We start from the raw sequence: 21,424 nt of genomic DNA, 5'->3' as shown, positions 1-21,424 counted from the left end.
AGAGTATCAGTTTGAATGTTGATAAGTGTTTTATAAATAGCTGCATAATTAGCATGTACTTACTGCAAAAAGTATACATAATATTTTATTCCCTGTTGTAGGCTGTAATGAATCTGCTGCCTCTACATCCTAGGAGGTTTTCACTTACTTTCCCCATGATAATTTTAATACGTGGAACCATTATTAGCTGAATTAAGAATAAGTAAATGAGCAGTAAAAAAAAAATACAGAAAAATTACAGGTGCCTGTGGTGAGTAAGATAATAACTAGGTAAAAATATATGAAATAATTATAGTGTTTGAACAGCAGAGCCGGCATGAGGAAAATGACTCAATGGAATATTAAACCTGCTGTTGGCGGGGTAGAAAGGCTCTGTGGCCTTCACCTCTTCTGAGTCCCAGCCCAAATACCGCGCTGAAAACAGATCCAGTTTGTCCTCATCCATGATTTTGTGATGTCAAAGGAGTTGGTCTGATTCAATGAAGATTTAGTCATTCTAAAAGCCTGTGGGCCTGTAGACTAAGTACCCAATAACTGAAATATTCTATTTTAAAAATATACCAGAAGTTGGTATTTGTTGTAGACCTAACCTGGTGACATTGAATATGAAGTTATTTAGAATATATCTATGATTTGTATTGAATATCTCAACAAAATGGAATTAAAGGTAATTTAGATAGTTTTAAAGAGCTTCCCTTTAAAGAGCTTCCCCTGTGGCTCAGCTGGTAAAGAATCTGCCTGCAGTGCAGGATACCTGGGTTCAATTCCTGGGTTGGGAAGATCCCCTGGAGAAGGTATTCTGGCCTGGAGAATTCCATGAACTGTATAGTGCATGGGGTCACAAAGAATCAGACACAACTGAGCGACTTTCACTTTAAAGAGCTGTGGATTGGGGTTAGGGGGGAGAAGTATAAGAAAATACTATTATATGTAGCACTCCAAACAGTGTCATTGAATAGTTTAAGGTAAACATTCAAGGCTTTTTATGTTTCATGTGCCCAATCCTTTATTAGGAAATGCAGAGATTCACGAAGAGTTTAAGACATGGTTCCTGCTCTTAAGGATTCCATTTTTTGTATTTTTCATTTTTTTCTTCTTGAAGAATAGTTAATTAAAGTATTGTTTTAGTTTCAAGTGTAGAGCAAAGTGATTCATATATATATATATATATATATATATATATATATATATACACACACATACACACACACACACATATATACAGGCTTCCCTGGTAGTTCAGCTGGTAATGAATCTGCCTGCAGTGCAAGAGACTGCTACTCAATTCCTGGGTCAGGAAGATCCCCTGGAGAAGGGATAGGCTACCCACTCCATTATTCTTGGGCTTCCCTGGTGGCTCAGATGGTAAAGAATACGGGTTCAATGTGGCATGGCAGAACTCCATGGGCAGAGGAGCCTGATGGGCTACAGTCCATAGAATCACAGAGTCAGACATGACTGAAGTGACTAAGCACAGCATGTTTTATATATATATATATATTCTTTTTCATATACTTTTCCATTATAGGTTATTAATAGATGTTGAATATGCTTCCCTGTGTTACATGCTGCTGCTGCTAAGTCGCTTCAGTCGTGTCCGACTCTGTGCGACCCCGTAGACGGCAGCCCACCAGGCTCCCCCGTCCCTGGGATTCTCCAGGCAAGAACACTGGAATGGGTTGCCATTTCCTTCTCCAATGCATGAAAGTGAAAAGTGAAAGTGAAGTCACTCAGTCGTGTCTGACTCTTAGCGACCCCATGGACTGCAGCCCACCAGGCTCCTCCATCCATGGGATTTTCCAGGCAAGAGTGCTGGAGTGGGGTGCCATTGCCTTCTCCACTGTGCTACATAATAGGTCTTATTTATTATATATGTATATATATATATCTATATATATGTTGGGCTTTACCATCTGAGCCACCAGGTCTTATTTATGTTATATATATATATATTATATATATATATATATATGTTGGGCTTTACCATCTGAGCCACCAGGGAATATGTTGGGCTTCCCTGGTGGCTCAGATGGTAAAGAATCTGTCTGCAATGTGGGAGACCGCGGTTTGATCCCTGGGTCAGGAAGGTCCCCTTGAGAAGGAATGGCAACCCACTCCAGGATTCTTGCCTGGAGAATTCCATGGACAGAGGAGCCTGGTGAACTACAGTCCATGGGGTCACAGAGAGTCGGACACGACTCAGCAACCAAAACACACACACACACACACACACACACACATATTAATCCCAAACTCCTAATTTATCTCTCCCTATTCCTCTATCCCCTTTGGTAACCATAAGATTGTTTGCTATTTCTGTGGGTCTGTTTCAATTTTGTATGTAAATCATTTGTATCGTTTGTGTTTTTTTTTTAGATTCCACATGTAAGTGATATATTTGTCTTCCTCTGTCTGACTTACTTCACTTAATATAATAATCTGTAGGTCCATCGTGTTGCTGAAGGATTCTGATTTAATGCTCTTGGAGGTGAAAGGTCTTATTACCATAATGAGAAACCTCAAGTTAGGATCTGAATCATCAGTAATTTTAACACTGCTTTCTAAAGCAACAGGCATTGGACAAGAGAAGTGGTTAAAACTATAGCAGAGAGGGTCTAGTTCAGACCCTAGGGATCCTGCCTTCCTGGCTCTCAGATCGCAAAGGCTGCAACCATTAAATCTTAATCTTTTATATGTGCTTTGTCTTCTTTGAGGGCTTTAGGGGATAGGTTCTATATCTCAGATGGGTTTTTCCATTATCCAACAAAATGCTAAGTCACCTAATTCTGCTGCATAATGTATGTTTGGATAAAGAAACAATAATATTAGACACACAATAACATAGAGAAGTCAACAGAGTACTGGAAAGGGAGGTAAGAGAACTGAGTTCTAGTTCTAAGAATTCCATTGATAAATTTCAGAAAAATCACTTCACCTCACTCTACATGTTTCTTTGCCTCTAAAATGGTGGAGTTGCAACATCACTCATTATCAGAGAAATGCAAATCAAAACCACAATGAGGTACCATTTCACGCCAGTCAGAATGGCTGCTATCCAAAAGTCTACAAATAATAAATGCTGGAGAGGGTGTGGAGAAAAGGGAACCCTCTTACACTGTTGGTGGGAATGCAAACTAGTACAGCCACTATGGAGAACAGTGTGGAGATTCCTTAAAAAACTGGAAATAGAACTGCCTTATGATCCAGCAATCCCACTGCTGGGCATACACACTGAGGAAACCAGAAGGGAAAGAGACACGTGTACCCCAATGTTCATCGCAGCACTGTTTATAATAGCCAGGACATGGAAGCAACCTAGATGTCCATCAGCAGACGAATGGATAAGAAAGCTGTGGTACATATACACAATGGAGTATTATTCAGCCATTAAAAAGAATACATTTGAATCAGTTCTAATGAGGTGGATGAAACTGGAGCCTATTATACAGAATGAAGTAAGCCAGAAAGAAAAGCACCAATACAGTATACTAATGCATATATATGGAATTTAGAAAGATGGAAACGATAACCCTGTATGCGAGACAGCAAAAGAGACACAGATGTATAGAACAGTTTTTTGGACTCTGTGGGAGAGGCAAGGGTGGGATGATTTTGGAGAATGGCATTGAAACATGTATAATATCATATGTGAAATGAATCACCAGTCCAGGTTCGATGCATGATACAGGATGCTTGGGGCTGGTGCACTGGGATGACCCAGAGGGATGGTACATGGAGGGAGGAGGGAGGGGAGACGGGGGTTCGGGATGGGGAACACATGTACACCCATGGCTGATTCATGTTGATGTATGGAAAAACCAATACAATACTGTAAAGTAATTAGCCTCCAATTACAATAAATAAATTTATATTTAAAAATGATAAAATGATAGAGTTAAAGGAGACAAAAATCAAAGGACTTTTACAACTCAGATTCTTTGATTCTGTGAATCATCTGAAATCACCTTAGTATATGAGGTGGCCAATTTGACTATTCTGGCTTTTTCTTAATTGTGTTGAAAATAACAATTCAAGGAATAATTCCAGAATCTCTTACAGACTTTAACCTAGCACTTTATGAGGTACGAGAATCAGATACCAGAACCATATTATCTTTCTGTGACTCTTTTACCCATGAATTCGAGTAGCCATATTGGTTCTTAACAGAAACCAGCTGTCACGATATTATGAGCCATGACCTTATTATTATTCTATACATGTATTTCTTGATAATAAATCATTAGATTATCATATATTTTATATTCTTTACTAATCCACTGTTAGCATCACTATGAACAAAGCTAGTGGAGGTGATGGAATTCCAGTTGAGCTATTTCAAATCCTGAAAGATGATGCTGTGAAAGTGCTACACTCAATATGCGAGCAAATTTGGAAAACTCAGCAGTGGCCACAGGACTGGAAAAGGTCAGTTTTCATTCCAATCCCAAAGAAAGGCAATGCCAAAGAATGCTCAAACTACCGCACAATTGCACTCATCTCACATGCTAGGAAAGCAATGCTCAAAGTTCTCCAAGCCAGGCTTCAGCAATATGTGAACCGTAAACTTCCTGATGTTCAAGCTCGTTTTAGAAAAGGCAGAGGAACCAGAGATCAAATTGCCAACATCTGCTGGATCATGGATAAAGCAAGAGAGTTCCAGAAAAACATCTATTTCTGCTTTATTGACTATGCCAAAGCCTTTGACTGTGTGGATCACAATAAACTGTGGAAAATTCTGAAAGAGATGGGAATACCAGCCCACCTGACCTGCCTCTTGAGAAATTTGTATGCAGGTCAGGAAGCAACAGTTAGAACTGGACATGGAACAACAGACTGGTTCCAATAGGAAAAGGAGTACGTCAAGGCTGTATATTGTCACCCTGCTTATTTAACTTCTATGCAGAGTACATCATGAGAAACGCTGGACTGGAAGAAGCACAAGCTGGAATCAAGATTGCCGGGAGAAATAGCAATAACCTCAGATATGCAGATGACACCACCCTTATGGCACAAAGTGAAGAGGAACTAAAAAGCCTCTTGATGAAAGTGAAAGTGGAGAGGGAAAAAGTTGGCTTAAAGCTCAACATTCAGAAAACGAAGATCATGGCATCTGGTCCCATCACTTCATGGGAAATAGATGGGGAAACAGTGGAAACAGTGTCAGACTTTATTTTTTTGGGCTCCAAAATCACTGCAGGTGGTGACTGCAGCCATAAAATTAAAAGACGCTTACTCCTTGGAAGGAAAGTTATGACCAACCTAGATAGCATATTGAAAAGCAGAGACATTACTTTGCCAACAAAGGTCTGTCTAGTCAAGGCTATGGTTTTTCCTGTGGTCATGTATGGATGTGAGAGTTGGACTGTGAAGAAGGCTGAGCGCCGAAGAATTGATGCTTTTGAACTGTGGTGTTGGAGAAGACTCTTGAGAGTCCCTTGGACTGCAAGGAGATCCAACCAGTCCATTCTGAAGGAGATCAGCCCTGGGATTTCTTTGGAAGGAATGATGCTAAAGCTGAAACTCCAGTACTTTGGCCACCTCATGCGAAGAGTTGCCTCATTGGAAAAGACTCTGATGCTGGGAGGCATTGGGGGCAGGAGAAGAAGGGGACGACAGAGGATGAGATAGCTGGATGGCATCACTGATTCGATGGACGTGAGTCTGAGTGAACTCTGGGAGTTGGTGATGGACAGGGAGGCCTGGCGTGCTGAGATTCATGGAAACGCAAAGAGTCAGACATGACTGAGTGACTGAACTGAACTGAACTGAATCCACTCTTGAAATAGACATTAACTAAGTATGTATCTTCAATAGTGTCCTTCATATGTTAAAAATGTGTGTGGTATGCATTAATAATCCTTTTAAGCTACTATTTGTGCTGGAGAAGACTCAGATTTTTATTCTACATTGGACTTTCTCCATCAAATGGTTAACACATTATTACTCCAACTTTAGCCACAAAAATAATGGTTTCTGGAGCCTTTCAGATGTATGTGAATTTATGAACATATTATTTGAAATGTTACTCGTTAGGGTGCATTTCTGACATCATATTGAGACAAGGGGCCTGGTGAGATGTTCTTTATTCTTCTGATTACTGTCTGAAGGGAATGTAGTTTTTTCTCTCTCCACTTGTTTTTTGTAGGAGTTAAATAAAATCTAAAAATCACATTAATGTTCTAAACATCTGGATAGATTGTTATGGGGATAAACAGAAGCCCTAGTACCTCACCTGTAACCATCTAATCAATTACATGTAAAGTCCTGTCTGTGTCCCCTGAGAATCTGGTTCAGCAGACTGTTGATGAATAGAAGGGTATGGTGTCTGTGGAGGGGCCAAATCCTTGAGCACATACTTGGATTCAGCTATGAAAGTGCTATTAACTCCCATCCCATCTTAGTTAAATATATACCTGAAAGAGGAAAGGTAAGACTTGGTGAAACAAATCAGTGCTTCCTTTTGTTTATTTCCAGAGGCAAACATATGTAACTTTCACAAGAAAAAAGGGAAAGCCTCTTCCTGGTCCCACTGGATTCAGTCAATTCTAGCTCCAGGAGGCTATGGAGTATACGTGAAGAGAGGCAGGCAGTCAGCCCTTGGTTTCAGGATTGGATCGGCTGAGTCATCTCTAGAAACCTAGGAGCTTCAACAAAAAATTAAGGAAGGGAGAGAGAAGGAAAAGAGAGAGGAGGAGAAATCTCTCCTATTAGGATTTTTGCTTCCCAGATGCAATTACTCCTAATAATTTCATGAACCTGAGCACTAGTGTGTAGTCACTAGAGCCACTGTTTGGGCCATGAGGGTGGTGATAATGGAAAGAGCCCCTGTCTGGATTTGTAAGCCCTGCCATTTACTCACTGAGCAACCTTGGGCAGAAGTCCTTTCTGACCCTCAGTCTCCTCATCTGTAAATATTTACCCTTCAGGTTTGTGGAGAGCATTACATGACCATGTAAGCACACAACATATTTCTTATAAACTGTAATGCTCTACACACATTTGCGGTGTTAAACATGTTAATCCTTCCAGTTGTGTTCTTCTATCTTTTACTGTAGACAAAAGACAGATTTCCCCAGCAAGAGAGAAGACAAGAAGAATCTTTGCCTGACCCACAGAGACAATGACAATTTAGGCATTCTACACTAAAGCCCTCTAGGTTAGCCACAGGTATGCAGCTGATGTTTCTGGATCCAGTACACAGGGGTTTGTGTTGCTTTCTTGATCCAAGTCAAGGTAACCTAGAAAGTTAGAATTATATCATCTTGCTATCATTTTGATATTTCAAACATTTCAGCCTCATACAAGTAGAAAAGAGTCTCTCTCTCTCTTACTGATTTGTAGATGAACGAATACATGGTTTTCAATCAGCCAATTACCCATTTGGTGCCCACCACGTGCCTGACTATACTGCAAGGTACTCTAAAAAGTCTTAGTAATGGCCAGCATTACAATTCTTTGGAAAGAAAAACTGAGTTATGTGTGCCTACTGGCAAGAGATCAAAGGGTTAATCAGAAACGAAATAATTTTCACATTCTTCCCTGTTTTATTGTAAGCTCAAAGAATTGTAGCAATACAGGTTGAGCAATTTTCTTTTTTTGTGAATCCCATGCTCAATTTATGAAAGCCATTTTGCAAGCCATTTACATGCAGTAAACCTTTGCTTTAAGATTCTGTCATTTACCTTGATCATTATTTATAGTCCCTTTAGAAAAGGCCCTTGACTGGTTTAGCTCCCAAGTATAGCACGGCCACGGGACAGTTTTCTTTTAAGTCATGGTTGTAAGCTAGGACATGCTCAGTCTTGTAGCCAGGTATGAGGCATGGCGATATTGTGTAATGGGGACTAAGCTAGTTGGAATGAGGAGTCTTGGATTTAAAACCAGTCTTGGACTTAAAACTCACAATGTAATCTTGGTCGTTTACACTCCTTTACTGTCAAGTTTGCTAACTTGTAGAAAAAGCACAATGTCTTTCATCACAAGACTATAAAGTAGGGCTTAACTGAGGTACTCTGTGTGCAAGTGTCAGTTAAAAAGAGGAGATTGTTTTATGAATGAATTGTCTATAATATGAACTACTATAAATCACTGAAAAGGGAATGGTATGTCTAATCTAAACTCTTTCTGGATCACATATTCTGTTCTCTCTACTGTAATCCACAGAAGAATGTAAACAGAGCAGGGACCTTCACAAGACACAGAGAGTAGACATTCTATCAAGTATCTGTTGTATTAATGGGTAAAATTTCCATGTAAGCATCAGTGTGCTGGGCATGGTTTAGAATATAAGAAGAATAATGTATTAACCTAGCCTCAAAGAGTTTATAGTTAAGATGACTAGCCATTCATGCATGAAAAGCCAATGTGAATTAAATTATGGCTCTAAACAAGAGAAGAAAGCATGCATAAAAAGTGTGTCTGAGTCCCTCACCGGAAGATGGATATAGCAGGAAAGTTTCCTCATCTCAACCCTCAGTGAGTTTATCTATCTTCAGCCTCACTTCCTTCCCATGTACTTTTTATATCAGTCACAGTTCCAGGACCAGATACCCACTTGTAAGGGTTTGACTGAAGTGCATATAATATAGAGATGTGTCCAGAATTGTGGGAGCCAAAGAGAGTTGGTGAGGCCCAACGGCAGGAAGCGTTACCACCCACAGAGGTGAAGGCAGTGCAAGGGGCAGGCACGGAGTGTGATGGGAGCCAAAGCTAGGCGCAACGAGAATCCTTATCAACACACAAGTCCAGTAGAGCCGTGCACGTCTAACTCTTTGGGCTACTATCAAGGCAAAGTCTGCTGGGTTTGTATGCATCTGGTCCAGAACTTTTAGGCAGGTGGGGCTTTTCTTGAGGGCCTAAGGAAGAAATTCCATCAGTCCAAAAGGCCTTCCTGGAGCTGGGATCTGTCACTCTACGTTTGCTTGTAGCACAGGGAAATGGCTAAATGTTCTTCCTTGACTCCTTGGTACTTACCATGCACAGCCTTCACAAGGTACAGAACAAGAGAAAATGGATTATGCCCTCAACAACAAGAGGCGAGTCATCCGCCTGGTTTTGCAGTGGGCTGCCATGTATGGAGACATCCTACAAGAGGATGACGTGGCCATGGCTTTCCTGGAGGTAGGTGGGGATCATCCCTTCCAAGAGTGTGTCTTTGTCCTACAATACAGGGACCACCCACAGGCATGGCAGCTTCCCTAGAGACAGAGTAAGCGCAAATTCTAGACTTCGTTAACATGTTCATTCATCAGAAAGGTACTATCAGAAAAGTATAAAGAAAAGCATCATCCATTATCCTGCCAGTCTAATTCAGTAACTGGTAGTAGCATTCCGATGTATTTTCATTTATTTGCTTTCTTTGTTATATTTTCTGTAGTTATAATCAACATAGTACCCATCATTTCACAGGATGCCTTTTCTACTTTATGTAAGGATTTTTCTATGTCAGTAGAGTCTAATAAAATTTTCTGATGGCCTTTGAGTAGCTATGCCACAGATATATTTATTTCTTCCCATATTGTTGAATATATCATTTCCATTTTTACTTTCCTAGAAGAGCATAATGAACATTTTTGTACAAATAGGTCTATTTTTGGTTCTATTCCTAGAAGTGGGATTACTAGATCAAATGGTGATGCTTTTGAGTACAGTGGAGCAGATAACTTTATTAAAGAATTCTTAGGTCCACGAAGTGGTTCCGAAGGGCCATGATTTACTTTGTAAACACTGATTTAAGCTGAACTTCCTTTTCCTTCCCATGACTCCAGCCCACGTTACAACAGTGACCTGAGCATTTAATCCTTAATGATTCACTCTGTCCTCAGAAACTGAGATGAGGACCTTACTTCTGTGCAGGCGAAAGGCAACATGATTTCTGTTTCAAGCTTTATCAGTCTGTCTGTTTAAGAATGAATTATCCAAAAGAAACATCCCCACTCACTCCTTCTTAGTCATATCATTTGGCAGGCAGAGAAATGAGGCTGGGAGGAAAGGTGGATAATGAGAGTCCCTCAAGACTATGGAATGAAAGATTTTGAAGATGTATAGGAATAATAGTCACTTGGGTCATTGGGTTATGGCTTCTACCCATTGCTTCGAGTAAAGGACCACTTTGCAGATGAGTCAGAATGATGGTGATGCTGCTGCTGCCAGAGCTCTCGGCTTCTGCTGGGGAGCCCACTGCCCCCTGCACAAAGCAGGGCAGGGACTCTGCTGCTCAGTGGGTGGAACCATCGCAGGACATCAGTGAAGAGTCCTGAGTTAGTGACATAAACTCCACAAAACTTCAGTGCAGTGCTGAAAACCATGGCTGTACTTTTACCACCAACAGTTAACCACGACTAGTAGTAAATATTAAATAAACAACAAATACTAAAATAATATTCAAAATAAATATTAAAATTCCCCTGAAAAAAAGATTAAGGTGAAAGAAGTGCTCTTAAAGACCATAAAATAACCCATTCCAGAACACTGCGTTGCTTTGCCTTCTGTATAAATATCATATAAACACTTCATTTGCGATTTAAATTTTTTAAATTTGTTTATTGTGGTAGAACACAGCAATCATAAAACTTGCTATTTTAATCATTCTTAAGTGTACAATTCAGTGGCATTAATTATACTCACAATGGAACGCATGCATCAGTACCATCAGTTTCCACAATTTTTTCCTCACTTGCCATGTTGAATTTAGACATGCTGTAACATTTTCTTATTTGTCCCTAGTCCATGAAACCATGGTCTGGAGATGCTAGTGAGGCAGATGACATAGGGACATGTCTTTGTTGCTCTTTGCAGAATTACGTACCTTTTGCAGTTCTTGTTAAAAGCCTGTGACCTTTGCCAATTACAGGAGTTTTATGTGTCTGTATCAGATGATGCCCGGATGCTTGCCGCCCTCAAGGAGCAACTGCCTGAGCTGGAGAAGATTGTCAAGCAAATGTAAGGAAGGGCTTGGCTTTGGGGTGAGCTTTCACCAAGTAAGTGTCTGCTGACTCTCAATCACATCATCATCCAAAAAGTCCTTTGTCCCCACAAAGGGTGAAAGCTGATTTGAGTGGTGTGGGCCTCAGGCGAGGGGGTGCAGTCAGGCCAGATGAACAAAAGGGTGGAGAATCTGCTCAGCTGCCTTCTGCACCGGACAGCTGCCCAGAGAAAGCCTGGGGAGCCAGAGATCCTCCTTGAACGTCTGACTCAATAAACCTGGGTCCCTTTGGTTCAAGGCAGGGAATCCAACACCACAGTGGTCAGTGGAATTTAAGCAAAGTTCGAAGAGAATTACTTACCTGGGAAATTCGCGTTACGCTGCCAAAGCTGTTAATGGTGAATACTCGTGTCCTCTAAGTGGAAACACAGGTTTGCACATGCTGTCCTTTGAGCCACTGATTAAATACTGGCTCCTAGATAGACTTTGAGAGTGAGTAATCCAGGCTTTTAGCCTCACTTAGACCAGGGATCTGCCTGGGACAAAAGCTGATCTCTTAGCTGTCCCCTCTGTGCTTTGGCCTCTTGGTGTTGAAATAAGGAGGCTCAAATTGCCCCCTGAAGGGATGCTGTGATTTCATTTCTAACACAAGATTAAAGTTATATACAAATGAAACCATTTAATAGTACCAACAGTATTAAATAATGTGCTTTCTCTGTTTCTCGTAGTTCAGAAGATGCAAAGGCGCCACAAAAGAAGGTCAGTGGCAATGGATCAGAATTCTCTAATTATGCCCTGTAGACTGACAGTTCTCCAGAAATACAACATCGCAATATGTGACAGTGATGTCTTTGTAAATACAAAATATGTTTTCTTTATTTCTTGACTCTGCTTCTCAGGCATGTGTCCTCTGAGTTGCAGATATTCATCTGTCATCCTCCCCTTATGGCAGCTACTATTGTTATTATTTTTACAGCACAAAGTTCTTTTGCAACAGTTCAACACAGGCGATGAGAGAGCCCAGAAGCGCCAGCCTATCCGTGGCTCTGATGAAGGTGAGATTTCTTTTCCAGCATGTGTAGATTATTTAAAGTCAGAATGAAATCTTCCCTCTGGGTGTCACCCCTTGGGCCCACAGAATAGCTTTTCTTGGCTCTCTGTGCACTCCAGATGGTTTGCTTGGAGGTGCCCTTTGGCATTCCAATTATTTTTGTCCTTGAACTTGGTACCTGGAGCCAAGGTGCTTATTCACACTTCTCTGATTCTGCCTCTACCCCACTGCCACCTTTCCTTGAAGGAGAGAAAGATTATCTCAGGGGCCAGTTGTCAAGGTGGCTGGAAGGTGGTTGGTGTTTTGCAGATGCCTCTCAGAGGTGGAGCACCAGGGTCAGCTGCTCACCTGCCGAGCAGGGCTCCCGCCCAGGAAGAGTGCCCCCAGCCCTGAGCACTACCTCGTTAGCACCCATCGGGAAGGCCCAAATACCAGCTGCTATTGTTTGCTTGGTTAAGATTTCTTCGAAGAGTCACAGGCAAAATAAAATGATCATGATGAAATTTTCATCTTCAGCCACAGATGAATGTTGTAATTTAGGGGTGCCCCAAACTCAAGAATTACAGGAGGTGGAATTACTTCCAGGACTTGTGTGTTCAGAGCTGAACATGTGGATAACCACATGCAGATTTACTGAACTGAACACCACCCAAGCCATGTGCCCAGGCCTCAGAGTACATACACCAGTGGACAAGTGAACAGGAATCTTAGCGAATGTTCATGACCCCAGGCAGAAGCATTCCTGTTTGCAAGAGTGTTCATGCTGACTCCCTACCACTGAACTAGGCAGTGGGAAACTAGTGATCTGCCTGCCACATAACACTCCTGTATTGTGAAAAAGAAACACTCACAGACAAGGGCAGACCCTGAAAACTTGCCTAAACATGCCTCTCATTCTTTCCCCATGACCTGTGTGTGGGCTTTCCACAACTATCTGTTGTGGTTTTTGTAACTGGGATTGGCAGTCATGGACTGTTCTAAGGTAAGTTTTAGAGGAGGACAAGTGTAGGCATCCATGAGCACAAATCAATACAAGTCATAAGAATGGCAAGGCGATGCACATTTTGGAGGGTGCGTCCAAACATTTTGCATAGCTTAAGTTTTTTTTTAAGAACTCCCAAGATCAATTCATCTTATTGTTGCTCTCTTCCCAATAGTTCTGTTTAAAGTCTATTGCGTGGACCACACCTACACAACCATCCGGGTACCGGTGGCCGCCTCGGTGAAGGAAGTCCTCAGCGCCGTTGCCGACAAACTGGGCTCCGGGGAAGGCCTGATCATCGTCAAGATGAGTTCCGGGGGAGGTGAGAGCCTTCTGTAGAGGGGATATGCCAGCAAACAGAACCCTGGCAGGCAGTTAGTGGGGCCTTTCAAGCTGATCCAAAGGGACGAGTGGGTGCCGTGTGTGTTCCCACAAATAACAGAAATGAAGGTGGTTAGAAGTGGGCTGGGCTAGTGTCTTAATATCCCCTATCCAGTAGGTGCCCACTCTGAAGCAGAAAGAGATGAAGAGGAAGCTGGAATGAGGTCTCTGGTGTGGATGTCAGCCTGGAGTTTTCCTATAAACCCTAAACAGAAAAGCTTAATGCTGTAATAACCTATAATAGGAAAGAATTGAAAAAATATATATGTGTGTGTGTGTGTGTAAAAATACCTATATACATGTAACTGAATTACTTTGCTATATACCTGAAATAACACAACATGCTTAGTTGTTCATTCATGTCTGACTCTTTGCAACCCCATGGGCTGTAGCCCACCAGGCTCCTCTGTCCATGGGATTTCCCGGGCAAGAATACTGGAGTGGGTTGCCATTCCCTTCTCCAGGGGATCTTCCCGACCCAGGGATCGAACCCTGGTCTCCTGCTTTGCAGGCAGATTCTTTACTATCTGAGCTACAAAGGAAGCCCCAAAATAACACAACACTATAAATCAAATATACTTTAATTAAGACCAAAAAAAAAAAAGAAGTTTAAGGCCTTGGAGCTCTGAGACATGTGGACCCCAAGAGGACACCTGGCTTTTCTGGCTAAAGGCTACAGGTTTTCATGAGTCTGAAGTTAGCAGTGGTCACAGGCTGGTTCTTTTTGGCTGATGATGTCTCCCTCCTTTCCCAGTAGAAAGGGCAGGAACTCAGCTCATCGACAAAGTGAGGAGTATTTTCCCCCACAGGATTACTTGGCTACTGCCTGCTTTTATCCATCGTGTATTTTTGGCCACTCAGTGTGGCTGTGACACGAGGGGAGGTGTATGCAGAGCCTGTGCCTCCACGTGGCTCAGAGGCTGGCGAGGAGGGAGACAATAAACAGTCACCGTCCAGGTGACGAGAAGGGTCTGCACGCGTTGCAGCGAGAGGCTGTGGGAGGGAGCCATGAGGCTTGCTTATCCAGCAATGATTTGATACTCATTGGAGCATCCTTCAGGATCCGAGGGAGGCCATTTCTACCGCATTTAAAGACAAATTATTCCACTGAGGCAGACTTTTTAAATATATCTTGGCTCCCCAAAATATCCCCCTCCATTTCTGTTCCTGGTGCACATGACCCAGGACGTCTGTCTGTCCACCATGAGCCCTCTGGCACACTCTCGCCATAGTTTTCCCAGGTGCCTCCTTCACTGCCTTCAGGTTCTCCTGTCGTCGTCTCATGGAGGCCCCCTCCTTCCTCTCTTTGATTCCCCCTTATCCATCCTTCCCTGCTCCCTCCCTGCTCTATTGTTGCCTCCTCCTCGCTGCTTACTCTCTGATGCATTGTCACTGTCTGCATCCCTCACTACGATGTAAGCTCTTTGGGGACTATTTTGTTGTTGTTGTTGTTACCATTCCCTTCTGTATCCTCAGTGTCCAGAGCAGTGTCCAGCATATAGTAAATGCTAAATAAATATCTTTTGTATGAACTATTTTAAATATAAGAGACTTCATCTAATAATGCAGTTGCCCTCCAAATTAGGGAATGAGTGAAAAAAATAGTGATAAATTTTACCTCGAAAGTCATGTGGGATCTCAGAAAGCCCCCTAAGTTTTCTAAAAGTGATACTGTCATCTCCAAAGGGCTGGGCGTTAATCACCATCTAGAAGCAGAACTTGTTTTTTAAGTAGCAGGTGCGGTTTTTGTATGCAGAACTGGGTAAATGACCCTCGGGTATTTCATCCCTGTTTTGGGGTCATTTCTGATGGCATCCTGAGTGTTGTGTGCCTGCGTGATTGCTGTGTCTTTTTTATTCAGTGGATCCCTTCAGTACAGTATTTTGTGCAGTCACTCCGCATGTTCCAGTAATTCACCAAGCTGGCAATTTGTTGGTGTGATTAGGGCAGTACAGCAAATCTCAGATGCATTTAATAGGCAATCTCATGCTTTTTATGTTCACAGAAAAGGTGGTGCTCAAACCTAATGATGTTTCAGTATTTACAACGCTCACCATTAATGGACGTCTGTTTGCTTGCCCGCGAGAGCAATTCGATTCACTGGTAGGTGTGGATGGCCGCCTTGGAGCAGCGTGTGCAATCAGAAAAACTTGTCTGGAGCTTAATTTTGCAGTCACATTGAACTCAGTTGCTAAAAAAATTCTTGAATGCTACTTGTCTTTTTCTTTTCTCCGGTCTATTAGGTAAGCCTCAGGTGTTCATTTGAGACGCTCTGAGCTTTAGATTTACCTTTGTGGAAATTCACCAAGTTGCACTATGATTGGGGCATAATTCAGCTTTCAGAACTCTTTGTAGTAATTCACCTCCTTGAAATGTCCCTGATTTAAATACTGATATTAAAAAACATGAACACTTAGAGACCAGGATAGAAATAATTTTTTTAAGGCAAGACATTGCGATTTATCCTGCTCCTTAGGGGGATGTAGAAATGCATTATGAAAGAGCCACTCTACGGTCCAGGGAAAATGCCATTCCCTGAAAGGGCTCTCTCCATCTTGTGCGGGAAATATCAGAGGCCAGCTGTCTTCCCTAAGTCTCCAAAACACTGTTCACAGCCCCACACAGCTCTCTGAGTAAAGGCTTAATCAACTGTGTTAACAAGTGTGGCCCTCTCTCCTTTATGCTCTGGTGGGGTTCATTTCTATTTCTCCTTCAATAGTTAGGCATGGAAATGAGTAGCTACTGGAGTATCTTCGAGAGCCCGTGGGGCCAGCTCAGAGGACTAGTTTCTTCCATCTGTTAGACACACAGGGCTTCTTTACTAAGAAAAGTGCGACACAAGCACTATGGTGTGTTGCATTTTGTTGCTGTTGTTTAGTTTCCAAGTCATGTCTGACTCTCTTGTGACCGTCTGGACCTGCCAGGATCCTCTGTCCATGGGATTTCCCAGGCAAGGATATTGGAGTGGGTTGCCATTTCCTTCTCTGGGGGTCTTCCCAACCCAGGGATCAAACCTGCGACTCCTGCACTGGCAGATGGATTCTTTACCACTGAGCCACCAAGGAAGCATTTTAGAGGGGAGAATTTAACTACATGAGTGATGCATGAATACGTTCAGTGTGATCAGATGTTGTAGGTAAATCAAGATTCCCCTCCTTGGACTTTCTAGAGCTTGCTTAGCCTCATTGTGATTCTGACCTTCTGACCTGGGGAGAGCTAGTTTGTGCAGCTGCACAGGTTAAGCAGATTTTGTGACTTCTTGAATTCACCTGGAGAGGAACTTTGCAAAGGGGGCATGAGTTCTCCTGACCTCCCTCACCCACCAGCACTGTCTGATCTGAGTCTGTTCACAGTCCTTTAAATGGATTTTTCATTATCTACATCCACTGCTTTCTGAAAATAAATACTTCCCAGTATTGAGAGACTGGGGAGGGAAATGGCATGAATGAGTCATACTACCCTCTCCTGGTAGCAAAACCCAGCAAAAGCCCGTTTAGTTGCAGACCTGCTGAAGGTGCTGTGTGATGCGTTTGCCACTCGGGGCTTGGGCCTCTCCTGCCAGCTGGTTCTTGGCTGCAGTATCTGGTGACATGGTGTGCAGATGCAGAATGTGGACCATCTCCAGCTCTCTGTGGGAAGATACTAACTTTTTAAGCCTCTGTTTATTTGCACACAATCCTGCAGCCTCACAAGTTGTCAGTCCTTCCTAGTCTTCCATTTTAAGTCATGCGTAATTGCAAGGAGCTTGCTTTGCAGCAAAAACCTGGACGTGAACATGCTTAACTTCTTCCCTGTTGGTGTTCTGCCACTCCCTGGCCTACCAGTTATGCCATCCTTTCTAAGGAGTGGTCACAAAACTGTAGGCATGAAGCTCTTTTTCCGGCTTTCTAAAGATTTGAGGACAGTCCATCCAGGAAGAGTCATACACAGAATGACTCTGCAGGACAGAATGCTGGCCAGACCTTTGATCCATCAACACATACTTAGTATGAAGTGCCAGCATCTGCGTGACACTGCACCAGTGTCCCAGAGCCTCTGTCCTGACAATAATCATGGTCAAATTGGGAGATGAAACTAACACAAACAGCCTGGAACAGAACAAACCGTAGTGCCGAAGTGCTGTCTAGAATTAGCAGTGCCAGCAGTTTGTCCTTGTCACTTAAGGGCTCAGATTCTAGAGCTTTACTTTCTTGACATTTTAAGCATAAATGTTAGTACAGAGCAACTTACAGTAAAACGTCATTGTACTGTAATTGGCTTCTACTTTTATCCATTCACTAGCTCCTTAGGTTCTTCTTTGGGGCCTAACCTATATCTTTCCTGGTGTCGTGGATGATTCTGGCTCCAACATGGTCTTGAAAATAGATCCATCACGGTCCTTGCACCTCAGGGAGCTCATAGTGTAGTGTGGGACACCAGAGTGTGATGGCATCCAATATGGCAAATGCCATTGCAGAGCTGGGTACAGCATGTGGGAGCCCGAGGAAAGAGGACGCTGAGGTGGCAGCTTGCTTTAGCCATCTGTCACTGACAATCAGCACATCCTTTTAATATCTTAGTTTCCTCATCAGGACAGTGGGAGCATAAGAGTGCTATTCTCCTAATCACTCCGTCCAAGCTTAACAGAGCAATCAGCTCTCAAAAAGAGCAGTCAAGTCTATAGGAGTTCTTTGCCTCTGTGTGGGACTTTTCAGATCTGTATGTGTAATGCAGACCCTACATAGGTTCTTCTGTGCTTCACCTGTAGGAAATTTCCACAGGGATATCTAGGAGAAAATGGTCCAGGAATCTGCTTCCTGCGGGGCCAGCATGTAATTCCCCCTTCAGATGCAGGAGCCCTCTGCACTGCTCAGATTGCTCCCTGGTGGTTCACGGAGGGAAGCAGTCAGCCTGCCCTTTGCTTGGTGAGCCCTGTTCACTCATAAAAAGTAGAGATTCAACAGGGGGTTCTATTTCTCTCAAAAGAGATTCAGGATGATATACTAGCATCCACGACTAAAAGTATTCTATGGCATCTTCCCTGTTGTTCAGTCACTCAGTCATGACCGACTCTGCGACCCCATGGACTGCAGCACACCAGGCTTCCCTGTCCTTCACCATCTCCCAGAGTTTGCTCAAATTCATGTCCATTTAGTTGATCCTTCCATCCAACCATCTCATCCTCTGTCGTCCCCTTCTCCTCCTACCCTCAATCTTTCCCAGCATCAGGGTCTTTTCCAATTAAGTCAGTTCTTTGCATCAGGTGGCCAAAGTATTGGAGCTTCAGCAACAGTCCTTCCAATGAATATTCAGGATTGATTTCCTTTAGGATTGACTAGTTTGATCTCCTTGCAGTCCAAGGGACTCTCAAGAATCTTCTCCAGCACCACAGTTTGAAGGCATCAATTCTTTGACGCTCAGCCATCTTCCCCGTAGTTGGGCTAATTTATCCCCTCTGTGAAAGCTGTAAGACCTCAAGGGAAAGAGATGAGGACTCAGACTGAGGAAAGAGCAAACCCAAGGAATAGAGGACAGGTCCACAGCAGAGCAAACAGGCAAGAGGGAAGGCAGGATGTGGACAGTCAGCCAGAGCCTTAGACAGAGTCCTCCTGCTGAGCGTGTAAGAGCTTCCTGACATTCCTACCTGAGACCTACCCTGCTTGAAACCATACTGCTTGTTTCCATAAACGACCTGCCCATTAGCTTCAAGTCAGTTCCCTAAGTTTTAAACCTTTGGAATAATGATTTTTCTTCCATGTTCTGTGTGCCCTGCTCTTCCTGCCCTAGAGTGAATCAGCAACAACCGTGTTTGGCTCGTACATACAGGTGCTGCGCTCCTCACTCTTCCTGTGCCTCTGCATTGGCACAGCACAGCTGGGAAGGCGGGGCCACCTCTGTGCTGGGCACTTGCTCACATGCCACACTTCAATTATTCCCATCCTGTTCTCCTAACAAGCCTAGGTACTAGGTGGTGGTGGTTGTTAAGTCACTAAGTCGTGTCTGACTCTTAACGACCCCATGGACTGCAGCACGCCAGGCCTCCCTGTCCTTCACTATCATCTGGACTTTGCTCAGACTCATGTCCATGGAGTCAGTGATACATTCAACCATCTCATCTTCCATCATCTCCTTTCTCCTCCTGCCTTCAATCTTTCCCAGATCAGGGTCTTTTCCAATGAATTAGCTCTTAGCGTTAGGTGGCCAAAGTATTGACGCTTTAGCTTCACCATTAATCCTTACAATGAATATTCAGGGTTGATTTCCTTGCTACCCAGGGGACTCTCAGGAGTCTTCTCCAGCACCACAGTTTAAAAGCTCCAGCACCAATTATTTGCACTCAACCTTCTTTCTGGTCCAGCTCTCACATCCATGCATGACTACTGGAAAAGCTTTAACTAAATGGACCTTTGTCAGAAAAGTGATGTCTGTGCTTTTGTCTAGGTTTGTCATAGCTTTTCTTCCAAGTAGTAAGCGTCTTTTAGTTTTATGACGGCAGTCACCGACCATCCACAGTGATTTTGGAGCCCAAGAAAATAAAATCTGTCACTGTTTCTACTCTTTCCCCATCTGTTTGCCATGAAGTGATGAGACCAGATGCCATGATCTAGTTATTTGAACGTTGAGCTTTAAACCAGCTTTTTCACTCTCCTCTTTTACCCACATCAAGAGACTCTTTAGTTCCTCTTCACTTTCTGCCATTAGAGTGGTATCTAGGTACTAGGTAATGGGTCCCCAACTCATAAGAGCTAAAAACAGTCAACAGATTAGGGGATCATCCAAGTCTATGTAATTAGAGTGGGTCTGCTGCTCTCTGAAACGGGCACTAACCTGGTCTGTTACAAAACCCTAATTCCCATGGAGCACTCCAAGGCTTTCTAACATGGTCCATTCTGTTCCCCTGAACTCTCTGTTCCTGCCAAGCAAGTCTGATGATACATCCCCACCTTCATGCCTCTGCTGCCATCCTCCAACCTAAGACCCACCATCCTGGATACTCAGGGAAAACTTTGCCCTTCTAAACCTGCCCAGTTTCATCTTTTAAAGCCCAGCTTCTTTTTCCAAGAACCTCTTAAGGCTACGTATTCATTCCAAATGCCCACTACCTCTCAAAAGCCCATTCACATTTCCTCACCTGTTTTTCCATATATCTGGGAGTCAGGTGTTTGTTGATGCTTCTGTCTGTCCCTTTATACATACATGCAAACAAATGCCAACAGCTGATTCTTTATTGACGTGCAGTGCTGTACTCACAGGTCAGAGCTGATTCCTCTGTTAAACTGCAAACTTTCAAATGCCCAGAAAGCAGCAGGATTTAGAGAATGTCAAGGTTATGGGTGATGATGACAATGATGCATAATGATAGAGTGTGAACAATATTAGAACTTCCAACCTAAATACTGGATATCCAAATATGTTTTGTATCATGCTGGGGAAACTATCTTTTAATTCATGTGACTTTTATAACTTTAAACTGTTATCATAGATCAATGGGTTTATAAGTAAAGTTTCTAGTATATACAAATCATTCATTTTATTAAGGAAAAGCACCCTAATTCATTTCTCATAAAGTAAAAATCAAGTACATAAATTGGATGGAAAATTTTGACCAAGGGTCTTCCAGAAAGTAGCAGAATTTAGTTTTCTGATGCCTAGGTCCAAACACCATGACCACGTGACTATCATTCCTGGCTCTACGTCTCTCAGAAAGTGGAGGAATTGAACATCACACATAATCCCATGTAATCACAGATCCTTCTTTCACTGAGTAGTCCAGGCAGTGTATTATGAGAGATGGAGATGCAGAGCTTTACCACTGTCACCAGCCCCTGCCATAGTAAGTAGCTAAACACCCAAACCATGAAGCTAGTACCTGCTTTGGAGCAGCCTCAGTGGGAATCAGAACTTCTTCTATGTTTGCCGGGGAAAAGGAATTGTTTCCAGGGAGCTCCCAGGCCCAAGCAGAAGAGAACCTCCATAGGTCAGTTGTCACTGAATCTTATTTGCCATGGTCCATGTTTTTCAGTCAGTGGAATTGATTAGAGGGATAATGGTTACTATAAAAATGCATGGAGGCAAGTGAGCATTAAGAGCAAAGACTTTTCTCTCC

At 42.8% G+C, this 21,424-nt stretch overlaps 1 protein-coding gene across 8 annotated transcripts in view; it reads left to right on the top strand.

The window, feature by feature from the left end:
* Positions 1-21,424, top strand: part of RAPGEF4 (Rap guanine nucleotide exchange factor 4) — a 333,429-nt gene that overhangs the window by 285,774 nt on the left and 26,231 nt on the right. For all 8 annotated transcript variants that reach the window (XM_070803236.1, XM_019970793.2, XM_019970802.2 and 5 more), the window contains 6 exons: positions 8,970-9,120; positions 10,853-10,941; positions 11,653-11,683; positions 11,901-11,979; positions 13,133-13,279; positions 15,344-15,441. In XM_070803236.1, coding sequence (XP_070659337.1) covers positions 8,970-9,120; positions 10,853-10,941; positions 11,653-11,683; positions 11,901-11,979; positions 13,133-13,279; positions 15,344-15,441 — 595 coding nt within the window. The remainder of the gene's footprint in view (positions 1-8,969; positions 9,121-10,852; positions 10,942-11,652; positions 11,684-11,900; positions 11,980-13,132; positions 13,280-15,343; positions 15,442-21,424) is intronic.

Source organism: Bos indicus, chromosome 2 (assembly GCF_029378745.1).
Source record: "Bos indicus isolate NIAB-ARS_2022 breed Sahiwal x Tharparkar chromosome 2, NIAB-ARS_B.indTharparkar_mat_pri_1.0, whole genome shotgun sequence".
In the NCBI taxonomy this organism is placed as follows: domain Eukaryota; kingdom Metazoa; phylum Chordata; class Mammalia; order Artiodactyla; family Bovidae; genus Bos; species Bos indicus.
This window is presented reverse-complemented; position numbering and strand designations above follow the sequence as displayed.